Source organism: Amorphotheca resinae (assembly GCF_003019875.1).
Source record: "Amorphotheca resinae ATCC 22711 unplaced genomic scaffold M430scaffold_1, whole genome shotgun sequence".
NCBI classification, from domain to species: Eukaryota; Fungi; Ascomycota; class Leotiomycetes; order Helotiales; family Amorphothecaceae; genus Amorphotheca; species Amorphotheca resinae.
The window spans coordinates 315,384-339,072 of NW_020194471.1; the positions used below are offsets into that span (position 1 = coordinate 315,384).

Consider the following 23,689-nt stretch of genomic DNA (forward strand, 5'->3'; position numbering starts at 1 on the left):
CCCCCCCCCCCCCAACCAAAAATACTCCAAAAATTCCAACGTCAGAGGACATGCAAGAAAGGGGGAAAAATAGGTAAAAACGCACCTTGCTGAAATCCCAAACGCCACTCTGGGCATAGATATCAGCCTTCAACTTCTCGAGCACCTCTTCCTTGGACGCGGCCAGCGCGATCATAGCGCTGCCTTGGAACTTGAGCGGGCTGTTTTCCTTGGGGGGTTCTTCTAGGAGGGCGCCTATTTTACGCGAATCCTCATCAGCTTTTTTTTTTCTTGTTTTGTTGTTTTATTTCCGTATCTATACAGGAGGGTCCAAGGGGGGGGGGGGGATCTTATGAAAAAAAAGACATACCTCCCATCCTCCAGAATCCGCTATCAATCGCAGGTTTCAACCCTTCGAAATGCTGACTGGCGAGACAATAATTAGTTTCATGTTCATTCCAACACAAATCCAGTCTGATGATAAATTTTGCATTTCGATAATAAGGAAAGAAAGGGAGAAGGAGAAGGAGAAGGGGAAAGAAAGGGGAAAACGTACGGTCTCACTTCAATCCGCTTATCGATGGTGCCAGGCACATCAGGCATGATGACCAGCCACTCGAACTTCTCGGAAGCCATGGTGCTGTAATTCTTACGCGTTAGATGGGAGAGAGTGGCGGAGAGGCGCTGGAGGGACATATGTGATCCTCTTTTGCTTTTTTGGGGGATTGGGAATTGGGGGATGGGGAAAAGGGGAAAGAGAGGGTTTTATAGGATAGAGGAGGATGGAGCTGGGAATAAGATGGATATAGATGGGTATGGTGATGGATTGGATGGGAGAGGTGAGGTGAGAGGGGTGGGCCGGCTCCGGGAGGGGCGGAAAGCGGGGTGGGAGATAATAGTGACACACCTCAGATTTAGATTTCAGAATTCTCAGAATGGAGGATGGTATAGGTATTTCTCGAGAGAGAGATGCGAAAATCGCTGAAGGTAAGTAAGGTAAGGTATGTAGAAAAACACACAAAACCCCCCTCCCTCACAATCCTACTTATAGCAAGAAGTATTGTGGGGATCGGCCGCTGGGCCGACCTTTGATCGGATGCGGGGTGCTGTCCCGTTCACGGTATCTCTACATCATGATGGGAAAGTTCATAACCGGTGTTGGGCGTCCTCGTACATAAGGTACCTATATACTGTATATACTTCTTACTTAGATGATATAAGAATGTTTATCGCAAACAAGCAGGGCTTGACATCTACATGATTTTAATATCCAAGCAAGTAAATACCTTAATATTATGAAGAACAGGGACGGATAGATAATATTGTCTTGAAGGGCTTGTATGTATCCGGATGAAGCTGGATGTGAGTAGAGGACGGCTCTTCTCTGACGAGAAGAACTGATTAGAAAGCAGAGACGCGGATCGTTGCGGTAGCCCCTCACTTACTTATCAATCCGGACGATCTACGGAGTAGGGAGCTGAGCCGAGAGTTCGGGTTATTTATGGAGTGGGGTCGCAGCTCTGGGCTCTGCGGGCTGAGCGTGGAGGGTGGGGGATGGATGGATGGATGGGGTTGCTTTGCTTGTAGGTGAGGAAGGAGTTGGTTGGTTGTGGGATTCCGTCAATGGTTCTGCATTAAACCGATACATATTCAGAACTGGACATCACCATAGGAAAAGATCCAAGTAAGATGATAGTGATATATAGATCAGAAACGACAAGCTATTCTAAAGTGCACCCTCACATCTCTACATTCCCGTTCATGCCTGGCACAGGAGTCAGCGGGTCCAGAATCGCCTGGATATACCTATCCGCATCGGCCGAGATGGTCGTGACGTTGATGCGGTTCTCGAGCGCATTGTTGACGCCCTCGATGACCTCGCGCTCCTCCATGGCCTCGCTCATCAACCGGCCATAATTAAGCCAATAGGCTCGGCCCAGGGTCCTCAGTTCCTCGTCGCGATTGATCGTGTTCCTGAGCACGCTCAACGCCATCACCTTACTTCTCGCGGCGTCCAAGATCCGCGTCGATGTCTCTACCCTCTCTGCCGTGGAGGGGGGGTTTAGGAACGCTCGGTTCGTCGATGAGAGGTATAGTAAGTACCCGATGATGCCGTCCAGTGCAGCTAGCAGGGTTCCGCGGTATGCGCGCATCCTCCAGAAGAACATATCAATGTCTTGTAGTCGCGTCGCCATCCCGTTGGCGTGGTATGCGTAGGAGCCGACAGCATACAAGTCGAGGAGGGCGACAGCTGCAGCGGCGATCGTCGCTGTACTTCGCCATACAGCACCCTCCCTCCCGGTGAAGAGGCCAGAGGTTACGAGAGCGAGGACACAGAGGTTGAAAAGGTGCGGTGCGAGGAGGGCGGGAAGGGCATAGTAGAAGTAGCTCCGTGGCTCGTCGGCACTGCAAAACTGGCAATTTGTCAGGACATCAGGCCCATATTGAAAGTAGAGTAGTCGGGAGTCTCGGGATTCGATCTTCGTGCGGAGCAGCAGGTCAGCGGGGGTGAGGCCGTGGGGGCGGAGGGCGGAGAGGCGTGTGAAGAGCACGTCGATGGGGATCTGGAGGCGGGATTGGGTGAGGCTGAAGATGTTCTCGGGCGAGGCTAGGGGGAGCGAGGTCAGGAGAAAGGCAACGCCGGTGACAAAGAGGATCAGGAGGGCACGGGAGACGGCGCGGGGTGCAGGTCGGACGGATCTCCCATATGTTGGGGCAGCGCGGAGGGAGCGATAGTAGGTTATTGCTTTGGGGAGGAGCATAGGCCCGAAGAATATGAGGAGGGATTTGATGCTATAGATTGTTAGTAGGACGGCGTAGTTGGACTTGATGTGAGATACTTACGTCCCCCATGAAATCGCCATGTTGTGTGATTTATGGTCTCAAGCATTGAACTGCTTGTGGTCAGGGAGATAAGGTAGAGATGTGTTCGCGACGAATTGGTATTCTGCCGGTTGGCGGTGTCGAATCCAGGTAGCGCATTTTCTCTCCTATCAAAATGTCAAACACGTGCCCTCCCGCGTGGACCTCGTTCAATCTCTCTCTGAGGTGGTTATAGGCCTCTATCAGGTGTCCGAAACGCGATTTCAAATGTCCAGTCCGTTCGACTTTGACCAGTCTTAGAATATCAGCGTTCAAGAGGATGTGAGAAAGCTGGAGGACAAGACATGCATCACATGATCATCGCGAGTCTCTTGGAGCAGTATCCGGAAGATTATCTACGAGATGGCAGGGGGTCAAGTCTCAAGCCTCAAGGATGCCAAATTGTGTGCACTGTGCCAATGTCGATTGCAGAAGCGAGAAAGCAGGGGGCATCTAAATTTATCACTGAAATCCCCTCTGCGTTGTGGAGTTGGAGGAGCACCAGCGGTAGGATGTCTCACGCTCTGCTTGGAATGGAGATAGATTTATATCGTTCTTTCATTCAGTCAGAACGAGGTTATCGGCACTGTGGGGGGATTGGATGTTTCTATAAGAGAAGGGGATGATGTCGAGAGACGAGGTTATGTGATGGTGGGTAATGCCTGACATGGCAGAGTCGCACGTCCAAGTACGGTACGAGCTGTATATATGCGGTAGGTATGTATAGGTATGCGGACGTGGACATGGCTACGCAGCTCGCACTGACCGAGTTGAAGAAGCAAATGCAAATGGCAAAGGAAGCAGGATGGGAAGATGGATTAGGAGGATTGGATTGGATTGGATGGATTGCATACGTAGTCGATAATGCACCGGCTGGAAGTTGAAAGTTGGCAGATGCAACAGTTGGAGTGAGTTGGATTCGCCTACATTTATATTCCTCCGCACTTTACCCGAGACGGGCTAGCGCAACAGTGCCGAGAGCTGAGGCGCTGCATAAAAGTTATGCTGGACAGGGAAGACTTGTCGCTGGTACCTGATACCAACGACGGGATAAGTTCACAAGTTGGATTACGACAGTACGACAGTACTACAGTCTACAGAGGCACATATATATATGTGCTACAACAGCGCTACCGTTTATCCTCCAACGCCGTCGCCCCTTCGTCTATCGCCCTTCTGACGCCGTTGTGTCGATCGAGCTTTGATCAGGAACTGTGCCTGAATCATGAGACGGGGGGAGTGGAGCGTTTGGGAGACGTTTCACTCATTGCTTCAATTCTCAGCAGCCAGCCAGCCAGCGCAGACAGACCAAGGTACCGACTACGACTACAGCGATATTGAAGACATGCCGCCTCGGCCTCCACAAATCCAGCTGGCGGGCCGTCCATCGCACGACTGATCATTACCCCGTACAGAACTTAAGGTAAGGCATGCCAGTGCCACACAGATAAGTAATAAAATCAAGATAAAAATAAAATCAAGAATAAAGATAGAAATGAGAAAAACAAATCATGCGACAGTAGCAGCAGCAGCATGCATAGATACCGATCACAGTCTGGATTCACATATGATGGGCTATGATGCCGCGCAGAGACACTTGACTGGTATCTATAATTGCGATGTGATGGCCGTGCTTCTCCTTTTCATCTCTGGCGCCCCACCGGCAATGCCTGTCTCAACCCAGCGAATCAGCCATGCCGCCGTAAATCGGGCCTAAAGGCTAAATTCATGGCCTCAAACGGGTAGTCCTGGGTAATCCTGGGTGATCCTGGGTTAAATAATAAATAATTATGGATGATTTATGTGAATACCACCATCATCTGCGACCAGCCACTAGTATTTACGACTCCAATCTCCATCAGCGCCCCACTAAGCCCCTTCGGGCCGTAGCCGACAGGGGCCGCCCACGCCCGTCTCTCTCTTCCCCCGGAGCGCCCCTCTGAAGCCCCCGTCTCCTCCTTTCGCCTTTCACCCTTAACAACTCCTCGTCGTCTTGTCGTCTTCTTCCTCTTCTTCCTCCTTTCCCTCTTCTTCTTTGAAACTCTTCCTCCCTTGAAACTCTTCCTCCCTTTCGAATTGTTTCCTGCTGCTGCTTCTGCCGCATCGCCCTTGCGCTCCCTCGTTCTCTTACTTTTGCCTAATTCACCACTGTCGTTAAGGTTCCCTCTTGAAATTATCCCACTTCACCCACAGGAAGTCTCCATCATCTTTCGTGTCGCCTCCTTCCCACTCGATCAATCAACCAACAATCCATCAACCAGAGAGAAGACCAGAGGAAAGCAAAAGTTGTAAAAGGTACGCCCTCGCGTGAGACGCTCCTACGCTGCTGCAGTCCGACGTGCTGTCCCTTCTTCCCTTTCCCCCAACCACCGCGTCTTGCTTCCTGCTTTCCAACTTGACACTCCCACTCGCACACTCCATCCACAGCATCCATTTCCCACCAATCCATCATCCATAATCCCTCTCCACCGTGTGGCAGCGAATCAAGACTCTGCCACGCGCCTCGCCCAGACCTGTCGTCCGTTGCCACTCTTTTCCATCAATCCTGAGCCATTGAGCAACTGAGAGCACAGAACTGACATCCACCCTGTCACAGCATAACTCATTCCACCGCCACCATGTTCGCCCAAAACCTCCTCCTTCCCGCCCTCGCCGTCTTCGGTGTCGCGGCTGGTGAGTCTTCCACTTCTACCTCCTGTTCTGCTCTGTCCCATCTGCCATCGACCAGTCCCGACCGCGTCCACCAAATCGCGTCTCCATTGTCGGGCGGCCCGAGGAACATGGCGACAGTGCAATAGCTGATCGAATCGAAACCTTGCTAACATTCTATCCCGTCTTTCAGCCCAGTCTTCCACCGTAGCATCCATCTGCTCCCAGCCCACCGGTACCATCAGCAGCCAGGCCGATGCCCAGGCATACACTCAGTGCGAAACCGTCACTGGCAGCATCGTGGTCAGCCCAGAAGCTGGTGGCGCCATTGATATCAGCGGTCCCACCAAGGTCAACGGTGACTTGATCTGCCACAGCGCTGGAAACCTGATCACCCTCAGCAGCAGCAGTATCAAGTCCATCGGGGGCAGCTTCGACCTGTTCAACCTGACCACCCTCTCCACCCTGTCCTTCACCAACTTGACCTCGGCCACCACCATCCTCTGGAACGCTCTCCCCGCCTTGGGTGAACTGACCTTCCCTCAATTCATCTCGCACGCCACCAGCGTAACCATCGAGAACACCTTCTTGACCACCCTCGATGGTATCAACTTGCAGTCCGTTGGCTCCTTGGACATCAACAACAACCGCCGTCTCTCCAAGTTCAGCACCCAGGTTGGCAGCGTCTCGAACATCCTCAACATCGCATCCAACGGTCAGGATCTGCAGGTCGAGTTCCCTAACCTCATGTGGGCCAACAATGCCACTTTCCGCAATGTCTCGTCCGTCAGCATCCCATCGTTGGCTACCGTGAACGGATCTCTGATCTTCGACGAGAACTACTTCGACAGCCTTTCCGCTCCAAACTTGACCACGGTTGGAAACACCGCTACTGGATTTGGAAGCTTGGCCCTCGTCGCCAACTCTGCGCTCAAGAACATCACGATTCCCCACCTCAAGACCGTTGGAGGCGGAAACCAGATTGCCAACAACACCGCGTTGCAGACCATCAGCTTCCCAGCCTTGACTACTGTCGGTGGTGCGATTGACTTCTCTGGAAACTTCTCCACGTAAGTTGTCAGCTCGGCTTGTGTACATCGAAAGCTAATTGGTTTATCTAGTCCCAACCTCCCTGCCCTGACCAACGTTGCCGGAGGTTTCAATGTTCAGAGCACCAACGTCATCGATTGCACCAAGTTCCAGTCTGAGCACGGCAACATCATCCAGGGAACCTTCACCTGCGATGGAGGCAACCCTAACCCCAAGACTCTTGCCAGCGGCACCGGCACCAGCTCCGGCTCCTCGGCCACCTCGACCGCATCCGCCACTGCCAGCAAGGGCGCGGCCGTCTCCTACGGTGTCAACGAGGCAGTTGCAGGTCTGTCCATCGTCGGAGGTCTGTTGCAGATGTTGCTGTAGAGCATTGGGCCGTCGGCGTTTCTCCTTCTACAACCTTAGACCTAATCTGCCACGTTCTCCTTCTGTCTTCTTTGCAACTGCTACCACACCACGACCGTCATCCAGGCTATTGAGCGTTTTCTTCTTCCCCTTCGATAGGATCATTGATTGCAGCTGGGCGGCGGTGCACACGTGCTTCGCCCTAATTTCCCAGCATTGAAATGGACGTTTGCACATAATGGCGCAGCTGCCGCGGCGAGATTCAAGGTTTCGTTGGGCGGTGGAATTGAGTGTGGGGACTCTGGGAGAGTAGAGGCTTTTCACACGAACATGTACATAGTTATTATGGATACACACTTGCTTGCGAAAGGTTTTCCTTAATTGGTGATGTCTGGTTCAGATGACATGCGTGACCCTAGAAAAGAGGGCAGGTAGTAATAATTCTGGCATAAAGAAAATCCCTTGGCGGCGCACTTCGCATTTAGAATCCCCCATCCGTTCGTCCCCACATTGCCACCACCATAGGCCTCCCCGAGTACTTGCCCATCTCAGCACTTGGAGGAGATACTTGAGCGAGGACACACTTCAGCCCTCAAATCTCTCGACACAGTGCGGTCAGTATACAATGAAATTACTTCAACTAAATTACTTCATCTTGAAGTGAGCAAGTTGTGCACCTTGTACCGTATACGTATATATAGATATAGGGGTTTAGTGGGTATGAAACACAAGTAGGTAGATAATAGGTAGGTAAGGTAGTTAAAACATTAATCCTCTTGATTTTTTAAAGATTCTCTCTTCTTTCTCTCTCTCTCTGTCTCTCTCTCCCCTTTTTTTATTCTCTTTGATCTATTCTTGTTCATCTATCGTCTGGGACTGGGCTGGGCTGGGTGTGGGGTTATCTTATATACATGTATGTGTATGTGTATGTATGTGGAAATGGGATGGCATGGGATGGGATGGCATGGGATGGGGGATGGGGGATATAAAATAAATAAATAATGTAATGCATCACAGCTTCGCCTTCGGAGCAGCCTGCTTCAACATAGCATCTGCGACGATGCGGCGCTGGATCTTCCCCGTTGCCGTCTTGGGCATGGTGTCGGTGAAGTAGACCTGTGCGAGATGATTAATATATGATGCTTGATTTGTTTTGTTCTGTCGTAGCGTAGGGATTGATGGGAAGGAGAAGGGGGAAAAGGAGGGAGGGGGGGAACATACCTGTTTCGGCACCTTGAACTTGGCGAGTTTGTCAGCGACCCAGGTCTTCAGATCCTTGGCGTCGAGCTTCTGGCCGGGCTTCAGCACGACGGCGACGGCGACGTCCTGGCCGTACAGCTCGTCGGGGATGGCGAAGCTGACGGCTTCGGCGATGGCGGGGTGGCGCGAGATGGTGTTGTCGAGCTCGATGGGGCTGATTTTCTCCCCGCCCTTGTTGATCAGCTCCTTGATGCGGCCCGTGATGAAGACGTAGCCCTCCTTGTCGACGCGGCCCTGGTCGCCGGTGCGGAAGAAGCCATCCTTGGTGAAGGAGGACGCGTTGGCCGCCGGGTTGTTCAGGTAGCCCTTGGTGACGTTCTCGCCGCGGATGCAGATCTCGGCCTCGCTGCCCACGGGCACCTCCTTGCCGGCGTCGTCCAGGATCTTGATCTCGACGCCCTGGCCGATGCCGACGCTCGTGGGCTGGCGCTTTCCGGGCGGGAGAGGGTTCGAGGTCATCTGGTGCGCGGCTTCGGTCATGGCGTAGGCTTCGAGGACCGGCGCGTTGTACGTCTCTTCCAGCGCGTGGAAGGTGGTCGGGGAGAGTGGGGAGGAGCAGGATCTGATGAAGCGGATCTTGGGCTTGGGGTTGGGCGCGGGGTTCTTGAGGAGGATCTGGTGGATGGTGGGGACCGCCGTGTACCAATTGGCCTTGTGGGTGATGAAGTCGTCCCAGAATTCAGAGGCCGAGAACTTGGGCGGGACAATGACAGACCCGCCGGAGTAGAGGGGCGCCAAGAAGCCTGCGAGGAGGCCGTGGACGTGGAAGAGAGGCATGACGAGCATGGTGCGGTCCGCGGGCGTCAGATCATATGTGGCCTTGATGTTCTTCATGGTCCTGGTGAGGTTTCTGTGCGTCAATGGCACCGCCTTCGGTCTCCCTGTGGTCCCGCTCGTGTGGAGGACGAGCGCGATATCATCGGGTTGTGCCTTCTCGACCTTCTGGTTCCCCCTTCCCCTGAGCTTCCCCTCATCCTTGACATCGAGGACGACCTCGCGACCATTCCAATAGCACTCCGCAATCGCAGCCTTGTATTTCCGCGCAGCGCGCACCGCGGCGCCGTCCTGTTGGAACGAGCCTTTTGGCACCAGCGCAACGGCCGAGCTCAGGTCATCGATGTAGAACTCGAATTCCTCCTGCTTGTATGCCGAGTTGAGAGGGGCCGCGATGGCTCGTTGCCATGCGGCGGCCAGGAAAGCGACTATGAATTCATAGGTGTTGGGGAGCGCAATTGAGACGGCGGCCTGGGGGGTAACGCCTAGCTGTGCGAGCTTCTTCTGGAAGGATAGGACCTCAGCGGTGAGCTCTCGGTATGAGACTGTGAGAGCATTCGGCTTGCTGGGTATGATGATAGCGGTCGAATTGGCGTCTGGAGAGAACGAATTGGAGAGGGTCGTGGCAGCCATGGTGATAGAGTTTATATCTATGATAAGTCAGACGGGAGAACCAGGGGGTTAAAGAGAAAGAGGAGGGTCAGACAAACCATCTACCAATCGATTGTATAAACGCAAAGAAATCGAGAATGGGGACGACCTGGAGTGCGGAGGCGCTTCTGCGATCACGAAATGCTGCCTGAGGAGACGTCTCAGTGATCTTTCCGGCTTATCGCCGAGGGGTGAAGCCTTTATCAAACGAGCTCGTGATCTTAGCCTCACGCGTCAGGCTGTGAGTTTGGAAACGCCCGAAAGCAGCTTCAAAGTTCAGAGACTCTCCCATCCAACACACGCCCAACCATGTCGAATTCCTCAACGCCTGGTCAGCCACCACGGAGTGGCCTCTCGCTCTATGCAAATCTTCTCGACCCTACCGGCGATGCATCCATCTCGCGAGGACCAGTTGTCTTTAAGACTGCGCCAGCCGACACCCCAGAAGAAGCTTCTGCGAAGAAGCCCCAAATAGATGCTGGTAAGCTACCTAAAGCTTCCTGTCTTTTCCGGCTCCAATGGCTTCTTGAGGCATTGTGATTGCTCACGTGTGAATTGAATAGCTACTTTGCGATTTCAGCCCACGAAAAGGCCACAGCTCCCTCAGAAACACAAGGCAAAGATATCCTTCCCGAAACCTCCTCCCCCTCCCGACAATTCGAATCAGAACAGTGCTCCTACAACGTCGGCTTCGAACACGGCCAGACCCCCCATAAAAAGTACTCTGGCGGATTGGACTGCAACAGCAGATGACGATGATGTGAATGGGTTCTATGGAGGTGAGAAAAGACAGAGGGGCGGAAGAAAGCGACGCAAGAAGAATAGGGAGGAACATGTCGTTGCGCAGGACTGGGATGATATTTATGATCCCACGCGACCAAATAACTATGAGGAATACAGGCTCAGCGAGGAGAAGATTCGGGAAGTCAGGGAGTGGAAGGACAGGCTCTATGCGCATCGGAAGGCCCGAAGAGCTAGCAGTGATATGGACAGTGATGAAGAGGACAGGAGTAAGTCCCTTGAAATCCATGCTCTATGGAGTATGCTGACGGACTGCAGACCGATTCGTGCCACCTTCGAATTACTCCTTCGCACCTCCACCTATAGACTCTCCACCCAAAAAACCAGTTCCCGACGAGAACAATGATTCTGATCCATACAGTCCCACACTTACGATTAGCAAGCCACCACCACCACCGCCTCCACCAGAGAATCTCCCTCCTCCAGTCATCCCTCCTGAGCCTTTACCCGCGGGTTCAATATCCCGAGCACCAGTGCGGTATAACTTACCGCCAGCACCAAGTGAGATCCCTAGCTCTGAAGCTGAGTTAGAGAAGGCATTGGCAGCGGAACCAGAAGACGAAGATGGTCAGCAAACTGAAGATGCACCGAGATCACTCCGACCAGGACAGAAAGGATTTGCCGAACGTCTCATGTCGAAATATGGATGGAGTAAAGGTTCGGGACTGGGCGCTGATGGTTCGGGAATTGTAAATCCACTACGGGTACAAATTGAAAAGCGGAAGAAGAAATCCGATGCCGAGGGTGGCGGGTTCAGGGACGCTGGTGGGAGGGGCAAAATCATTGGCGGCAAGAAGAATAATCCTGAGAAAGATTCGGAATTTGGGAAGTTCGGACCGATGTCTGAGGTTATTGTTCTTCGAGGTATGGTCGACGGTATGAACCTAGACGAGGAGGTAGAGGGTTCTGGGGATGGAGGCTTGATGCAGGAAATAGGAGACGAATGCGCGGAAAAGGTATGCGAAACTGTGAATTGTCAGAGTGTCAGCTAACAGGTGGTCCAGTATGGCCGGGTTGAGCGCGTTTACATCGACCGACATGGCACTGCTCCAAAGGTATTCGTCAAATTTACAAGCCAGCTGTCTGCTCTGAGAGTAAGTTGATCCCGCAAGATGGTTATGGAAAACTGCTGACAGACCTGAGGCTGTCAATGCACTCGAAGGACGAATATTCAATGGGAACACTATCGCCGCTCTATTCTATGATGCCGAGAAGTTTGAGCAGGGTGTTTACGAGTAGGGAATCCCCGGGGACACTATTTGAGAAGTAACTTGTACACAAAAGGACCCTAACAACTCGATGTATTTTGGTCTGAGGTCTGCAGAACAAGCTGTGACTCTAACGCTACAACGGTCTATCTTCCTAGATTTCCTTGTTGGTGCTTCGTTCTTCAATTTCCCCTGTTGCCGGCAGATACTGTCAAAAGCCTATGTCATCCCTAAGATACTCCTCCTCGTTCCCTCCCGATGTTATCCCACCTTCTCCATCATCCTACAGTTGATTAGTTGCCCATGTCATAGCCTCCTCACATCTCTCTTCAGTTCCAATCCCTTCAGAAAGATACATTATAAGCTATCTTAATCAGTCTTTTGGGTTTTAGAATTGAGATGAATTGACCGACCCGCTGGATACGCTTTCAGCTACAACCATTGGTCGTTTAAATCTCAAGTGGATGGTGGAAAAATCAAAGTTCAAGTTCTCACTCAAAAGATAACTATTGACCCCCCTCCGTTCAAAAGCGCCCGCCAACGAGCCTATCGAATCCAGAATACTCAAAAACATACCCAACTCTTTGATTATCCCTCGAACGCATCCCTAATTCTCTACCCAGTAAAAGATCTGGCCAAGAACCGGCGGGATCCAGCAAGCGACGAGCATAGCATTACCTCTGGGCTTTCTCAGGCATCAAGCATGCCCGCGTCTATAAAATATCAGGATCGAAGATGCGTAGAGGACGATGGATGGGCTGTGGCGAAGAAAACAGCAAGGGGGGAGTTATCTATGTTGGTATCATTTGACAAGACAGTAGTGGTGGTCCAGTGACATGGAAGAGGCTACCTACCTATCTACCTACCCATCTTATACCAGCATCAATATAAGTTCTGAATTGGGCATACATATTCGGCGAATCAAGAAGTTCCCTTGACGTATGCCTCCCGAAATGATGTATCTTCCTAGTCTCTCGTTATGAATTCAAGCCAGTTCGTGTATTCCAAGCCTCTTACTACTCCAACGAAAAGTCCAAAGTTGAGGAGGGGAACTGAATCAACGATGTATAGATGCACAGTTCTATCTATATACGAAACCATCACTGAACAAAGAGGCCAAAGCGTAGCAAACAAGTACGTTCCGAGCGACAGTGAAAAAATAGTAGCGGCTGGATACCGTTATCCTTTTCCGAAGGGTTTCACAAGGAGAAGAACTTCTGAGGATGAACGACCGTAGAGCTCATGAGATATCTCATCATCACCTTGAGAAACGCTGGGCGAGCGCCGAGATTTGGCTCTCTCTAAGAAGAGGGCCGATGTTTTTGATAGATAGATAACAGTGAGAGAAGAAAATGGATGGATGGGATGGATTAGAGATGGAGTTATGAAATTCCTATAGATAAAAATTAAAAATAAAAGATCGTGTACTCCTTTACAAATAAAAGAAATACCAGAATCGACTCAGCTAACCACAAATACAACACCTCCGTCAAATCCAAGAACGCAACCAACAGAAGGCTCGCTTGAAAGAGTATTTGCGGGAGAGAAAGCGAAAACTCACAAGTTCTTCAAGAACCCATGAAATATCCAACCCCCAAAAATTTCAAAATCCAAAAAAGGGAGAAGAAGAGAATTTACATACACTCTTCTTCTTTCAAATGAATGAATTGATATCAGGTCGTACCCGGGCTCGAACCGGGGACTCGGGAAGTTGTTTTGAACTATCTTGGTTCAAGTCAAAATCCCACGTGCTAACCGCTACACTATACAACCTTGACACGCCACCTCTCAAAAGCAGCCTAAAAACACAGCATCGGGCCCGAAAACAAAAGACCATTTCAAAAAAAAAGAAAAGTCCACAAAATATTTGAACTTTTTTTGGAGATGGACTTGATGACGGAATAGAGGTCGTACCCGGGCTCGAACCGGGGACTCGGGAAGTTGTTTTTGACCTGCGTCAAAGTCAAAATCCCACGTGCTAACCGCTACACTATACAACCGTAACCAAATTGCTTGTGGGCAAATCTCGCTTTGAAAAATATAAGAGATGACTATAGGATGAGCCTTGCAGCATACACCCCCCTATAAATTTTACGAGTTAGTAAGAGGAGTCTTCTTATTTTTGTAGTAGGGAATGTACCTAGTTAAAGTACTACAAGACGAAATGGGGTATCTCGATTTACTGTATACAAAAAATACTTAGAACCATGGCTCTGAGTAAAGGGGAACTCGTGGTCCACCAAGTTCTACTTCCCATTCACACAAATCCAACAGCTCATGAGGAAAGAGCCCAAAATGCAACTTCATACACTCCCCCCACGCCACCCTCTCCTCCGCAAACTGCTCCTCCCCCAATAACTCGCAGAATTCCCAGATATGCGGGATTCTCCGCCAGTTCTCGACCGGGCTGCCGACGCGCGGACGCCAGGTCTCCAAGAACCGCCGCAGCTCATCGAGAGCGTCGAGCGTCGGGCCGAGGAAGCCAGAGCGTAGGGTCCCGCGGAGGAGGAGCAGCGTCTCTTCGTCGGTGCGCACTGTTCGCGAGAGGAGATCGGGACCGCCGCCGTTGAGGTAGGCTGCGAGGTTCAGCTGCAGGAAGTGGTTGCACCAGCGCCAGAGCGAGAAGCCGTAGAGCGTGGCGAGGCGGTGGTAGCGTGCTCGTCGGGCATCGTTGTTGTTATTATGGATAATCTTGATACCGGCATCCTCGTCGGTGGCTTCCCCATCCTCGGTACCCTCGTCGCTTCCAATCATCCGGATTCGCTCCACGGGTCCTCCGTCCAAGAATTCTAGCCGACTTTGAGAGATGGGCATAGTGGACCTAGATGAAGGGCCGGCTGTTCCGTCCCAGTTGGAATAGTTTTGTTGCGGCTGGGCATTTAAAATGGCTTCTACTTCAGAAAACTGGCCCGCAAAAGCGAGGTCGTGATCCCGATCATGGCGAAGCTGTTGCAACGTAGATTCAGTACTTGGATTAAAGGGTGTCGCGGGCCGAGACGAGGTGAGCTCGGATGGCTCTGCTGTAATAGAGGATCCATCCTGGGGACTCTCACGGCCGGGCTCGGTAGATCCATTCCTAATGGTCGTCTCAGGGAGTGTGTCGCTCTCGTCGTCGAAGTCATGGTCGTAATCAGAATCTGGATCGTGTGGGTCATATGGATAATATGGACCATATGGATCAAGATAGTAGGAAGAAAAATGTCCTGGCCCAACTATGGCAGCGTAAAAGGGCGGTGGTCCCCCCGGGGTGCTGCTTTGACTTTCATCGGATTCTGTAGTCGTATTATGTTGTTGCGAGTTGGCCAAGGCCGAACTTGATGACTCCCCCGGAGTCTCAGAAGGGAAATCAAACACAGGTAAACCCATAACTACTGGAGAACTGATGGATTCGCGAGGGACAAAGCAAGTTGTGATTATAGACACGATGGGATGCAAGAAGGGCCCAGAAGAAAAGGGTATAAATGCTGAGAAAAGTCTGCTAAAGAGGACTGGAACTTATCATGAGTAGGGTTCTTAACCAAACGCTTATTTATTTAAATTATATGGTACAAAGATCCTTCGAACAGTGGTTCGCGGACCCTGAAGAGATATTCCGAACCATGAGACACTGGAAAATGGATTCTTGATCTCAGCGTTTCTAGGCCCAAGAGTGAATAAGGTGCGAGCCAAGGAGGCTCTAACATAGGGCCCTTCAGTAACAGGTTCTTATTGAGACGGTTTTCCCCGTACCGAGGGAGAGAAAGTTGGTACAGACCCTCAAGGTGGTCAACGGCACGCATGTCCCTTTCTCTTTCCCAACACTGGTTCCCAATCCAAGTACGGAAAGAGACGCACAGAAGTCTCGCTACTGGGACCCAAAACCAGTGAGGAAAAGAGGAAAGATATCAAAACGGGAGAGCCAGTTGAGCCGCAATTAGTGTGCGACATCTGCTACAAACGCTGGTTTGCCTAATGGCGAGACGGAAAGACGGAGGCTATCAACCCAAGTCTACCCATACTCAGCTCTCTAGCCTGTGGTGAACATGGTGAACACTAGCTCGAACTGAAAGGGAGATAAGAAGGAAGTCTCTCAAGTTGCTCCTCGTCATCGTCGTCGTTGTCGACGGCCCCGCATTAACCATTCTCCGAGTTCTTCTCAAGCGCTGCAACAACAGCACCTTTTTGCTAAACCGTAAGAACCGCATTACTAAACCTTGGCGCAGGGGTATAAGCCGGGTTAATAACCTGCTTCCCTGTCAGGACCCCTTTCTCGTTATCATCCATCATCTCCTTGCAAGAGAAACAGAGAGACAAGAATCTTTTGTTGCACATCGTCTAGCGTCGCTGCGCCGCTCTTCTCATCCAAAGATAGTCAAGTCGTGGCCCGACCTAACCAGCGTAGGGAACTGAGCGCCGCGCGGAGACACTCTAGGCTCTCCCATCCCAAGACATCAAGGGAGAGAAGACCCGCCGTCACGAGAGGCTCGTCCCGACGTACGCGTACGCACGAAGAAAAGCCACCGCCTCTTATCTAAGTGGCTACCTTACCTTACCTTATTTCCTACCTACCTACATACAGGTAGCTTACTTACTTAGCTGGGCACAAATCATAGGTGTCCGATCATGATAGGTAGATCTCTCGCTCTCTCTTCCTTCCTTTGTTCAGAGAACCTGTCACGTCTTGGGATTTCGGGAGCTAGATGCTTGGACATGCCACGTTCTCAAAAGGCTTCAGGAGTACGCCTTTCCTGATCACGCCAAACGCCCGTGGATTAGGCCATGTTGATGACGATGATGTAGAATGTCAGATCATGGCTTTCTGGAAGATCGGTCTAGAAGCCTACCTAGTCTTTCCACGCTTAGAAATAGTGGAGAGTCGCTCGTAGACCTAGAGGTGGTTAACACTGACGGGTTAATGGAGATACAGTAGCTGGCTGCGGCTGGAACTGGGGAGCGTGGATGGATGGGAAAGTTGGATATATGTTTCCCATCTCAGCGGTCTGATCTCCACCGCCTCTTCACAGAAACGCGGGGGGGAATGAGCGAGAGCTTAATTTTGAGGCAATAGATATTATATTTTGATACAATCAATCAAACCGCCCAACGCACCACACACTATGCTCCCTCAATCCAACTTCATGCAATACACCCGCACCAAAAGGTGATAATGTCTAACGCCGTCCAATGTATAAAACTTATCTTCCATTGCGAAGACCTAAGCGCCAGAGAAGATGGAGTAATTCCGATGCCGCCTCCATTTTGCCTCGTACAATTTTTAGGAATAATGCATCCGCGGTCCGTTCCCGTACAAGAGTTCGTAAGACTAATAATAACCTCGCATGCACCAATCCTGCGATCCGCGTATGCTAGAATGAGAGCTTCTTGATATCTTTCCTTGACAAAAAGTACCCCCAACGCCTTGCAATGCTAGTAATCCAAAACGCTCAAGATGAAGTGGTTGGGAATTCCGTCGCGGGGCTGGTGGTGGATCCAGCACAATCCTCCGAACTGCGTCGTAGGCTCAAGACCCTGTACAATAACCCTTTTCTCTTCACATCAGGACGTTTGCACTGGGCTCCATGTAAGCCGCTCTGGAAGCGGGGGCCCATCGTCCTGCCTCCACTCGGCCACCGTCTAGTTAGATCCCGCTCCCGGGCAATGCGATTTTCAAGGCTCGCTCGGCGGTCCAGTTCTTCTTCCCAACCATAGATGTCGGAGCAGTTCGTTGTAGCCGAGTAGGTGCTTGCCAAGCTTGACGTCATGCTTGCGGCTGAGCTCGCAACGCTGGTGTCGATGGTCAAAGCACCGTGGCTGTACCGATCATCGATGAGAGTGGTAGTGGTTGCCAGACTAGATTTCGATTCTTGGGCGAGGGAATTCGCTGGGACCCAAGCTACCCTGTTGCGTTGGACATCGAAATCCATCAAGCCGCTATCCATCGCCGTATCAACAGAACAGTTATCATCCACGGGCATAGAAGTGATTGCAATTTGATTTTCGGGAGCCTTTTCGGATATGTAGAATGCAGGAACTTGCGTTCCCCTTGACGTTCTGACGGGTTCCGTCCCCTTCATCTCATCATTCTCCGCCGTGGAGGTAGATCTTTTCGCGGTCACGTCTTTCCTCTTGATTCCTTCTTCCGTTCTCCCTATTCGCGGTGATTTCTCGCTGCGAGGAAGATTAATATGGCTCCTACATGAACGTGTTGATTTTAACGATGATGCGAGGGAAGTGCGACGATAACTTGGGATATCAACAGGGGAGCCAGGATGAGCTTCCAGTACTGGTGAGGGCCCACTGTCACTAAGTTTCAAAGTGGTCCCACCATGAACCAAAGGTGTCGCCGGTGTTGTTTTGGGACCCCTTCGATGAGTTGTTGCAACTCCAACTGCGGAGTCTTCCATAGGTCCGATAACAGGAATAGGGATAATAGAAAAGGATTCATTCGGTGACGACGTGACCTGTTGCCCTCATAATTCACTGCTACCGCTATCATCGCTGCCCCCTCTCCCCATTGGATGGTGTGAACCACTCGTGCTTGCTCCAGACCGACTCTTCTTCCAGCCTAGCTTGGCACTCATCTTCCTCCAGCTGCTGCCTTCATGTCGGACAGGACGCTGACTAGATGCATGGGATGGGCCCTCGAAACCGATGTTGGAGGTCGGGGGAGTATTAGGAGGTGTCATTGGTTCTAGAGCAGAGCCAGATGGTGAGGGTGAGTCAGTGCTGTCATCCGTCATGCTATCAACCGCATCTGCTGATGTGATAGATGAGGCAGATATCAAGGCAGAGAGCCGGGAGGGTCCAGGACGCCCTGCAGTAGTGGTCAGGTGATGTTGCGTAAAATCATTCCCACCCATGGGCGGACTGCCTTCCCTTTGAGCGCGAGATCGAGAACGTGACAGGGCCCTGTCGTCCAATGGAGCAGCCATGTGCAAGTCGGTCATGGATTCGTCGGAACCCCATAGGCTCAGTGATTCCGCAGGCCGTGTGGGAGTGACGGAATTCAGGAATGGGACAAGAACCGATTCATCCATAAGCTCGTAGATGATCTTGACGGCCGGCTCCAGCTCTACAGGGTCCGGTGCAGCATATGTAGAAGGAAGGGACAATAGCCGGTCTCGAACGTCGGAAGGTAAATTGACCTCTCTCGGTCCGTTGGGTGTGATGTAGGCGTCTAATAATTTCTGCCATAACATACGCACATATTCCAAATCCCGGGTCTCATTGTGAGAAGCCCGATCGACCATGGTGTTATAATGTTGGGCGTATCTCTGGGCGTCTATGGTAAATTCCAGTGTTTCCAGGCAGTGGTTCTGTGAGAGGTATGCCATGAAGGCACTGAGCGTCCATGGCGGTGGTGCTGTATTCGCCAGTACTTCGTGCAGGGTCGGGCGTCGAGGACAGTATGGACCTGCGGTTATAGATAGACTGGGTGGCCTTGAAGGCACAAGATCTCCTGAAGACATGAATCCTTCGTCGTCTGCGTCCCAATCCGACAAGACGGACGAGCAACGCGGTGATGTTTCTCTAGATGGTTTTTTAGGATGTAGTGCGGGCGATTTTCGCTGTTTCGACCTTCGCATCGCGCTCCCAAGGATATCTTTCATAAGGGCTGTTCGTTTGACCCCGTCACAACCGGTGATATCAACTCTCCCAGCTTACTCGTAATCCCCCCTCGCAATTCCACCCGCAACTGAGAGCTCCTGGCAGGAGCAACCCTTTTGTATGATTATCTGTAGAACCACAACGACCAAAATGCTATCCTGTCGAATGCATTGATCGAGGGGCCGACGAATTGTTCAGGAGCGTTGTCGAAAGTAAGACACCTGTCCCTGTTTGCTTCAGACGTACAAGACCCCACCGTTGGACGCGTGTAGAAATAAAGAATATCGTAACGTCGTGGTCTGCGGATATCCGTGATATGCCGAGGAGACACAAAGAAAACACCCAATCTGTCTGCTCTAAGCGTGGACACGAAGCGGGTAGCGACAGAAGGTGATGTGTGTTGAAATGCTTCTGGACCTGCGTCTCCGAGTCTCGGGTACGTGAGGGTCAGATCCAATGGGTAGTCTTTGCGGAAGGCTGAACGATTCGCAGACAGGTCAGGGTCTTAGGATTGGATGTCGGCGAAATAAGAGTGCGACCTTCCAGATAGAGACCAGGCTGAGGAACGGCGGACAGAGGGCTAGATCTCACACAAAGAACGACAGCGATCTGGATGAACTCAGGGGGGGGGTATCGTGAGAAAAGAAAGGAAAGAAGCGTCCGTCGAAAAAGAAGCTCTAGGGGTGTATAGAGCGACGGCAGGCTGTGGGCTCCAAGCAATCGGGGGGGCAGCACACGGTCCACGACTGTGGCGGAGGTCGGCGGCGAGTGCAGCAGGCAGTGCCACGCTCCTCTCCCAAAAAAGCCACTCCCGAGACGACCACACACACCCCGGACTGCATCGCATCGCATCGCCTTCCCCCCCCCCCCTCACCTCGCTTTCCAACGTCGACAAAGAACGACGAGACGAGCCTCTTCTTCCTCCTCCGTCAACATCTCACCAACTCCCCATCTCCACCCCGCCCTTTCCCCTTCCCTGCGGACGACGAAGGAGGAGGAGTCGAGTCCGTATTACTAGGGCAGAAGATGGAAAGGTCGCGAGTCAGAAAAGCTCCGCAGCGACGGCCAAGGACCGCACAAGGTCGATGATCGGTGATCGGTACTAGTAGTAGTGGCCAGGGAGGTGGCCCTACTAGAAAGGGAGCAGCTTATAGAGTTACCTTATATCATTGCAGCTCGACGATGCGGGCGACGACGAGGAGAACGAAAGACGGGCAGCCCTGGAAGACGTGGAAGAGCTGGGCGACATGGGCGACATGGGCGACATGGGAGAACCTGGTCCTCTGGGCGCTCGGCGCTGTGAGAGGCCACGGGCAACACGCTAGAATGGCTCTAGAAGAAGAGGTACGGAAAGTCTTCCATGATTCCATCATCCAGCTTCTCTTCTAAGTTCTCCCCGTCCACTCAGGCCCACCGTCCCATCCACCGTCCAATCCACCGTCCACCGTCCACCGTCCATCCAGGCCCATCCTCCAAATGCCCGCCCCTTTGCGACTTTACTCATCGCTGACCCCGTCCTGCCGCCAATGAGCATCGACGCCCACGAGGCCAGCTCCCAGCGGCTTGACGCTGGCTCCAGCCTCTAGTCTTCCACTCTCCAATCTCCAATCGCCAATCTCCAGTCTCCCGAGTCCCAATCTTCCTCCCCGTACGGACTCTGCGGACTCTACTACTGTCCCTCTGTGGGTGGTGCCCAGCGATCTGCGGCTGTAGGGATGATGCAGCACTGCAGGCCTTTCTGCTCTCCCCCATCCCCTCCCCTCCCCTCCCCTCCCCCCTCCCTGTTGTGACAACGGCGGCGTTAGGGAACTTACGCAGGCCTCTAAGAGTCTAAGAATCCCAGTCCTCCGTAGGCAATCGCATGCCCTTCGAAACCCACTACGATTGACGACGACTAGGATGCGCCCGGCCTTACAACATCAGAACGGAATGGCGTTTCTCGGCAAGACGAACGTCCTCCCATATCCCAGTCACGTTGCAAGAGAGATTGGCTGAGTCCTTCTGCACCGAGTACAGAGGACAGTACCTCCCGGTACATACGAGCTGGTACCATTCCTGAAGGATCCAAAGTACCATCTCGCCTCTCCAACGTTACTTGTGGACGGGTGGAGTGTCTAGAGAAAAAAATCCCAAATAATAACCAACCCTGGAACCAGAAAGAAAATTCATCGGTCGGGACTCCAGATGCGAAGAAAGAGTGCACACAGTCACAGTGTTGCAATATCTCGAGATCGGAGCTCCATATTGCTACTGTTAGTCCTGTGCCGTACAGACAGAGTACGCGCTCAACACCACAGACAGGGTTGATGTGCTGAGTAGCCATGGGCCCATGGCCTCATTATTCCAAACCTTGATTGTCCCAGGAGGAAAAAGGTTATCGATAGCTCTGGTGATCTTCAGACAGACATCCCCTCTCGACCTAGTACATACCCTCCTCTATCATCTGCCGTCACCGCCTGCTCCTGGGATCTTGTCTACTTCAAGTGCCGACCGTATCGAAAGCTTCACCATGATTGGTACTCTGTTAAAAGAATCCAATTTAAATCTCCACCTCAATTATCTACGGAGGGGACGCTGTATACCGAGCACATAGCATACCACACGGCACTGGAAAGAAAGTTATTAATTTAATTTGCCGGTCTCACCGCGGAGCGCCAGAAGCCAATAAGTATTATCGCTGATCCCGATGCGCGACATTTATCCCCAAATACTCGCAATCTGGCTCACAGTCTGGCCTCCTATCACACGGCCTCCTCCTCCTACTGCTACTCTATGTATGTATGTATGTATGTATGTACACAGCACTGGACCAGTCACGAGCTACGCCAATGTTAGAAAGTGCCGCTTACGGAGCGAGTTCTTATGAAATCATCATGTCATACCTATGTACTTGTCAACCCATACCAGCAAAGAGTAACCTGCAAGAGCGAGTGTACCATCATGGACCCCGAGTTAGCCCGCGTGCCGACTACTTGGTACCTGGCGGCTGGTCGTCATCAACGCACCGTCAGAGCATCATCATGGACATGGATCCATCTACTTGCTCCAGAGTATACTTGGCTGGCTGTTATCCTCACAGGGCACTCGCCGATCGCTCGCGTCGCTCAAGTTTTCAACACCCCCCTCCCCCCTTTACGCTCGTGGGTCGGGGCACATGCTCTCCTCTCTACCCGAAACACGTTCAGAGCTTCTCGTCATTCCATTCGTCTTCGAGTTGCATCTTTATCTGCAAAGTGCATGCCGTTGAGATCCGCGCTCCAATGGGAGCCCTACCCAGGCTTACCCTACGGAGGAAATCCCTTGCCGGCCTTCCCGCCGCCTACTCCGTAGTTAGGTAGGACTTGGCCGATAAGTAGAAGTCACGATGAATGCAAGATCAATCGAACGACAAGCATCTCGGGCCACTGTCTCTCCCATAGGCCACGGGCCCCTCTCAACCCCGGTTTCCCCAAAGCCTGCCAATAGAAAGACCAAGATATCTCCGACCGAGGTTGTATTACTAGACGGAAGATTCGCCTCAATCTAGTATGTGATATCCAAGATAAGGCTTTCGAAGAAGCCCTAGAATCAGCGTGCTAAAGGGCATGGACCGCGATAATTCGGTGAGTAATCAAACGATACAGCGAGTAGGACGACGAGGGTGACTACTCCGTCCTTCGGGGCTGAGCGGCAAAACCAAGAGGCCGCCCCCCCTGGGTTGCGTCCCACAGGGCCAGGATCACGGGCATGCTACTGTACCTCTGTACTGCCATCCAGGATTCCAGGGGGGTCCGGGTATGGAGCGCGCTAGAAGCTCTTTCTCGAATTCTTCGCCGTCTGGCGCCCTTCTAGAGTGTTTCCTGTTCGGTTTTGTGGAGACGCTATCATCGCTATCATCGCTCACGCCGCAACACCGCATACCATTATGTCAGATATCGGGCGAGTAGTCCCTTGAGAATCGTCCATCAAGCGCTTCGGCGCATCGCCGGCCGCAAAAGTCAATCTGAATCTGAAAGGCTGTTCCTGGTCCTTCCCCATGGAAGAGGCGGCGGAAGACAAAAGAAGGTTTAGCAAGGTAATTAATCCACAACCCACAACCCACAGCCCACAGCCTACAGGGGAACCAGAACACAGAACAAGGAACACGTGCCCAGACTCGCCTTGCATGCAAAAAGGAAGGAGGCGACTTGTTATTATGACACATAAGAGCTGAACATGTAGCCATCTGCGAAGCAAGTTCGTAACTATGTACGTAAGGGCTGGCGTCGTACTAGAGAACATGACAGGCAGGTACTATTTTCTTGAATTTTCATCGTGCGACAAAATGCGATGAAGAGTTTTTTCGCCCTTGAACGCCGATGGAAACCGGCCTCCACCGCTCTATTCTCTGCTCTTTGTTTTGTTGTACCTTGTGAGGCGCTTTTTCACAGACCTATTTTTACATTTCCCTGAGGCGGCTTTGTGGCGGTCTCTTCAGAGGCTCCGCTCACGTACGTCGTGCGGAGTCGTTCACTACTGCATCACTTGATCTTTGACAACCT

General features: G+C 51.9%; 10 protein-coding genes across 10 annotated transcripts; 5 read left to right on the forward strand and 5 right to left on the reverse strand.

The window, feature by feature from the left end:
• Positions 1 to 67: 67 nt before the first annotated feature.
• Positions 68 to 615, reverse strand: M430DRAFT_94211 (hypothetical protein; the record flags this gene model as incomplete). The annotated part of the gene is made up of 3 exons (XM_024869824.1): positions 68 to 234; positions 350 to 405; positions 536 to 615. Coding segments are annotated over 3 exons (303 nt in total), but the record flags the coding sequence as incomplete, so codon positions are not given.
• Positions 616 to 1,663: 1,048 nt separating this feature from the next.
• Positions 1,664 to 3,102, reverse strand: M430DRAFT_62410 (hypothetical protein). Its single transcript, XM_024868992.1, has 2 exons — positions 2,824 to 3,102; positions 1,664 to 2,772 (listed from the first exon to the last, which is right to left on the reverse strand). The coding sequence occupies exons 1-2, from the start codon at positions 2,841 to 2,843 to the stop codon at positions 1,719 to 1,721; spliced, it is 1,074 nt and encodes a 357-aa protein (XP_024724659.1). The 5' UTR covers positions 2,844 to 3,102; the 3' UTR covers positions 1,664 to 1,718.
• A 2,565-nt stretch (positions 3,103 to 5,667) lies between these two features.
• M430DRAFT_91950 (hypothetical protein) lies at positions 5,668 to 6,909 on the forward strand (the record flags this gene model as incomplete). Its single annotated transcript, XM_024869688.1, has 2 exons — positions 5,668 to 6,560; positions 6,612 to 6,909. Coding segments are annotated over 2 exons (1,191 nt in total), but the record flags the coding sequence as incomplete, so codon positions are not given.
• Positions 6,910 to 7,633: 724 nt separating this feature from the next.
• M430DRAFT_37950 (hypothetical protein) lies at positions 7,634 to 9,676 on the reverse strand. Its single transcript, XM_024867198.1, has 3 exons — positions 9,633 to 9,676; positions 8,110 to 9,572; positions 7,634 to 8,004 (listed from the first exon to the last, which is right to left on the reverse strand). Exons 2-3 carry the CDS (start codon positions 9,553 to 9,555, stop codon positions 7,900 to 7,902), a joined length of 1,551 nt encoding a protein of 516 aa, XP_024724661.1. The 5' UTR covers positions 9,556 to 9,572; positions 9,633 to 9,676; the 3' UTR covers positions 7,634 to 7,899.
• A 182-nt stretch (positions 9,677 to 9,858) lies between these two features.
• Positions 9,859 to 11,928, forward strand: M430DRAFT_62413 (hypothetical protein). The gene is made up of 5 exons (XM_024868993.1): positions 9,859 to 10,054; positions 10,137 to 10,583; positions 10,633 to 11,330; positions 11,379 to 11,468; positions 11,518 to 11,928. The coding sequence occupies exons 1-5, from the start codon at positions 9,883 to 9,885 to the stop codon at positions 11,611 to 11,613; spliced, it is 1,503 nt and encodes a 500-aa protein (XP_024724662.1). The 5' UTR covers positions 9,859 to 9,882; the 3' UTR covers positions 11,614 to 11,928.
• Positions 11,929 to 13,781: 1,853 nt separating this feature from the next.
• M430DRAFT_14435 (hypothetical protein) lies at positions 13,782 to 14,948 on the reverse strand (the record flags this gene model as incomplete). Its single annotated transcript, XM_024862883.1, has 1 exon — positions 13,782 to 14,948. One exon carries the CDS (start codon positions 14,946 to 14,948, stop codon positions 13,782 to 13,784), a length of 1,167 nt encoding a protein of 388 aa, XP_024724663.1.
• A 2,057-nt stretch (positions 14,949 to 17,005) lies between these two features.
• On the reverse strand, positions 17,006 to 19,171 carry M430DRAFT_23630 (hypothetical protein; the record flags this gene model as incomplete). Its single annotated transcript, XM_024864937.1, has 2 exons — positions 17,006 to 17,949; positions 18,049 to 19,171. The coding sequence occupies 2 exons, from the start codon at positions 19,169 to 19,171 to the stop codon at positions 17,006 to 17,008; spliced, it is 2,067 nt and encodes a 688-aa protein (XP_024724664.1).
• Positions 19,172 to 20,305: 1,134 nt separating this feature from the next.
• Positions 20,306 to 20,827, forward strand: M430DRAFT_150302 (hypothetical protein). Its single transcript, XM_024863170.1, has 2 exons — positions 20,306 to 20,513; positions 20,578 to 20,827. Exons 1-2 carry the CDS (start codon positions 20,352 to 20,354, stop codon positions 20,677 to 20,679), a joined length of 264 nt encoding a protein of 87 aa, XP_024724665.1. The 5' UTR covers positions 20,306 to 20,351; the 3' UTR covers positions 20,680 to 20,827.
• A 690-nt stretch (positions 20,828 to 21,517) lies between these two features.
• Positions 21,518 to 22,499, forward strand: M430DRAFT_37952 (hypothetical protein; the record flags this gene model as incomplete). The annotated part of the gene is made up of 1 exon (XM_024867199.1): positions 21,518 to 22,499. A coding segment is annotated over exon 1 (549 nt), but the record flags the coding sequence as incomplete, so codon positions are not given.
• A 628-nt stretch (positions 22,500 to 23,127) lies between these two features.
• Positions 23,128 to 23,539, forward strand: M430DRAFT_31997 (hypothetical protein). The gene has a single exon (XM_024866084.1). It carries the CDS (start codon positions 23,185 to 23,187, stop codon positions 23,359 to 23,361), a length of 177 nt encoding a protein of 58 aa, XP_024724667.1. The 5' UTR covers positions 23,128 to 23,184; the 3' UTR covers positions 23,362 to 23,539.
• The last annotated feature ends 150 nt before the right edge of the window (positions 23,540 to 23,689 follow it).

Bases quoted from the DNA above. Each gene is read 5' to 3' on its own strand.
- M430DRAFT_62410 (XM_024868992.1), bottom strand. From the start codon at position 2,843: ATGGCGATTTCATGGGGGAC. The intron at 2,773-2,823 runs GTAAGTATCTCA...AACAATCTATAG, and splicing joins ATGGCGATTTCATGGGGGAC to CATCAAATCCCTCCTCATAT.
- M430DRAFT_37950 (XM_024867198.1), bottom strand. From the start codon at position 9,555: ATGGCTGCCACGACCCTCTCCAATTCGTTCTCTCCAGACGCCAATTCG. The intron at 8,005-8,109 runs GTATGTTCCCCC...CATCTCGCACAG, and splicing joins AGTTCAAGGTGCCGAAACAG to GTCTACTTCACCGACACCAT.
- M430DRAFT_62413 (XM_024868993.1), top strand. From the start codon at position 9,883: ATGTCGAATTCCTCAACGCCTGGTCAGCCACCACGGAGTGGCCTCTCG. The intron at 10,055-10,136 runs GTAAGCTACCTA...TGAATTGAATAG, and splicing joins GAAGCCCCAAATAGATGCTG to CTACTTTGCGATTTCAGCCC. The intron at 11,469-11,517 runs GTAAGTTGATCC...GACAGACCTGAG, and splicing joins GCCAGCTGTCTGCTCTGAGA to GCTGTCAATGCACTCGAAGG.
- M430DRAFT_150302 (XM_024863170.1), top strand. From the start codon at position 20,352: ATGCGGGCGACGACGAGGAGAACGAAAGACGGGCAGCCCTGGAAGACG. The intron at 20,514-20,577 runs GTACGGAAAGTC...CCGTCCACTCAG, and splicing joins GAATGGCTCTAGAAGAAGAG to GCCCACCGTCCCATCCACCG.
- M430DRAFT_31997 (XM_024866084.1), top strand. From the start codon at position 23,185: ATGGAAGAGGCGGCGGAAGACAAAAGAAGGTTTAGCAAGGTAATTAAT.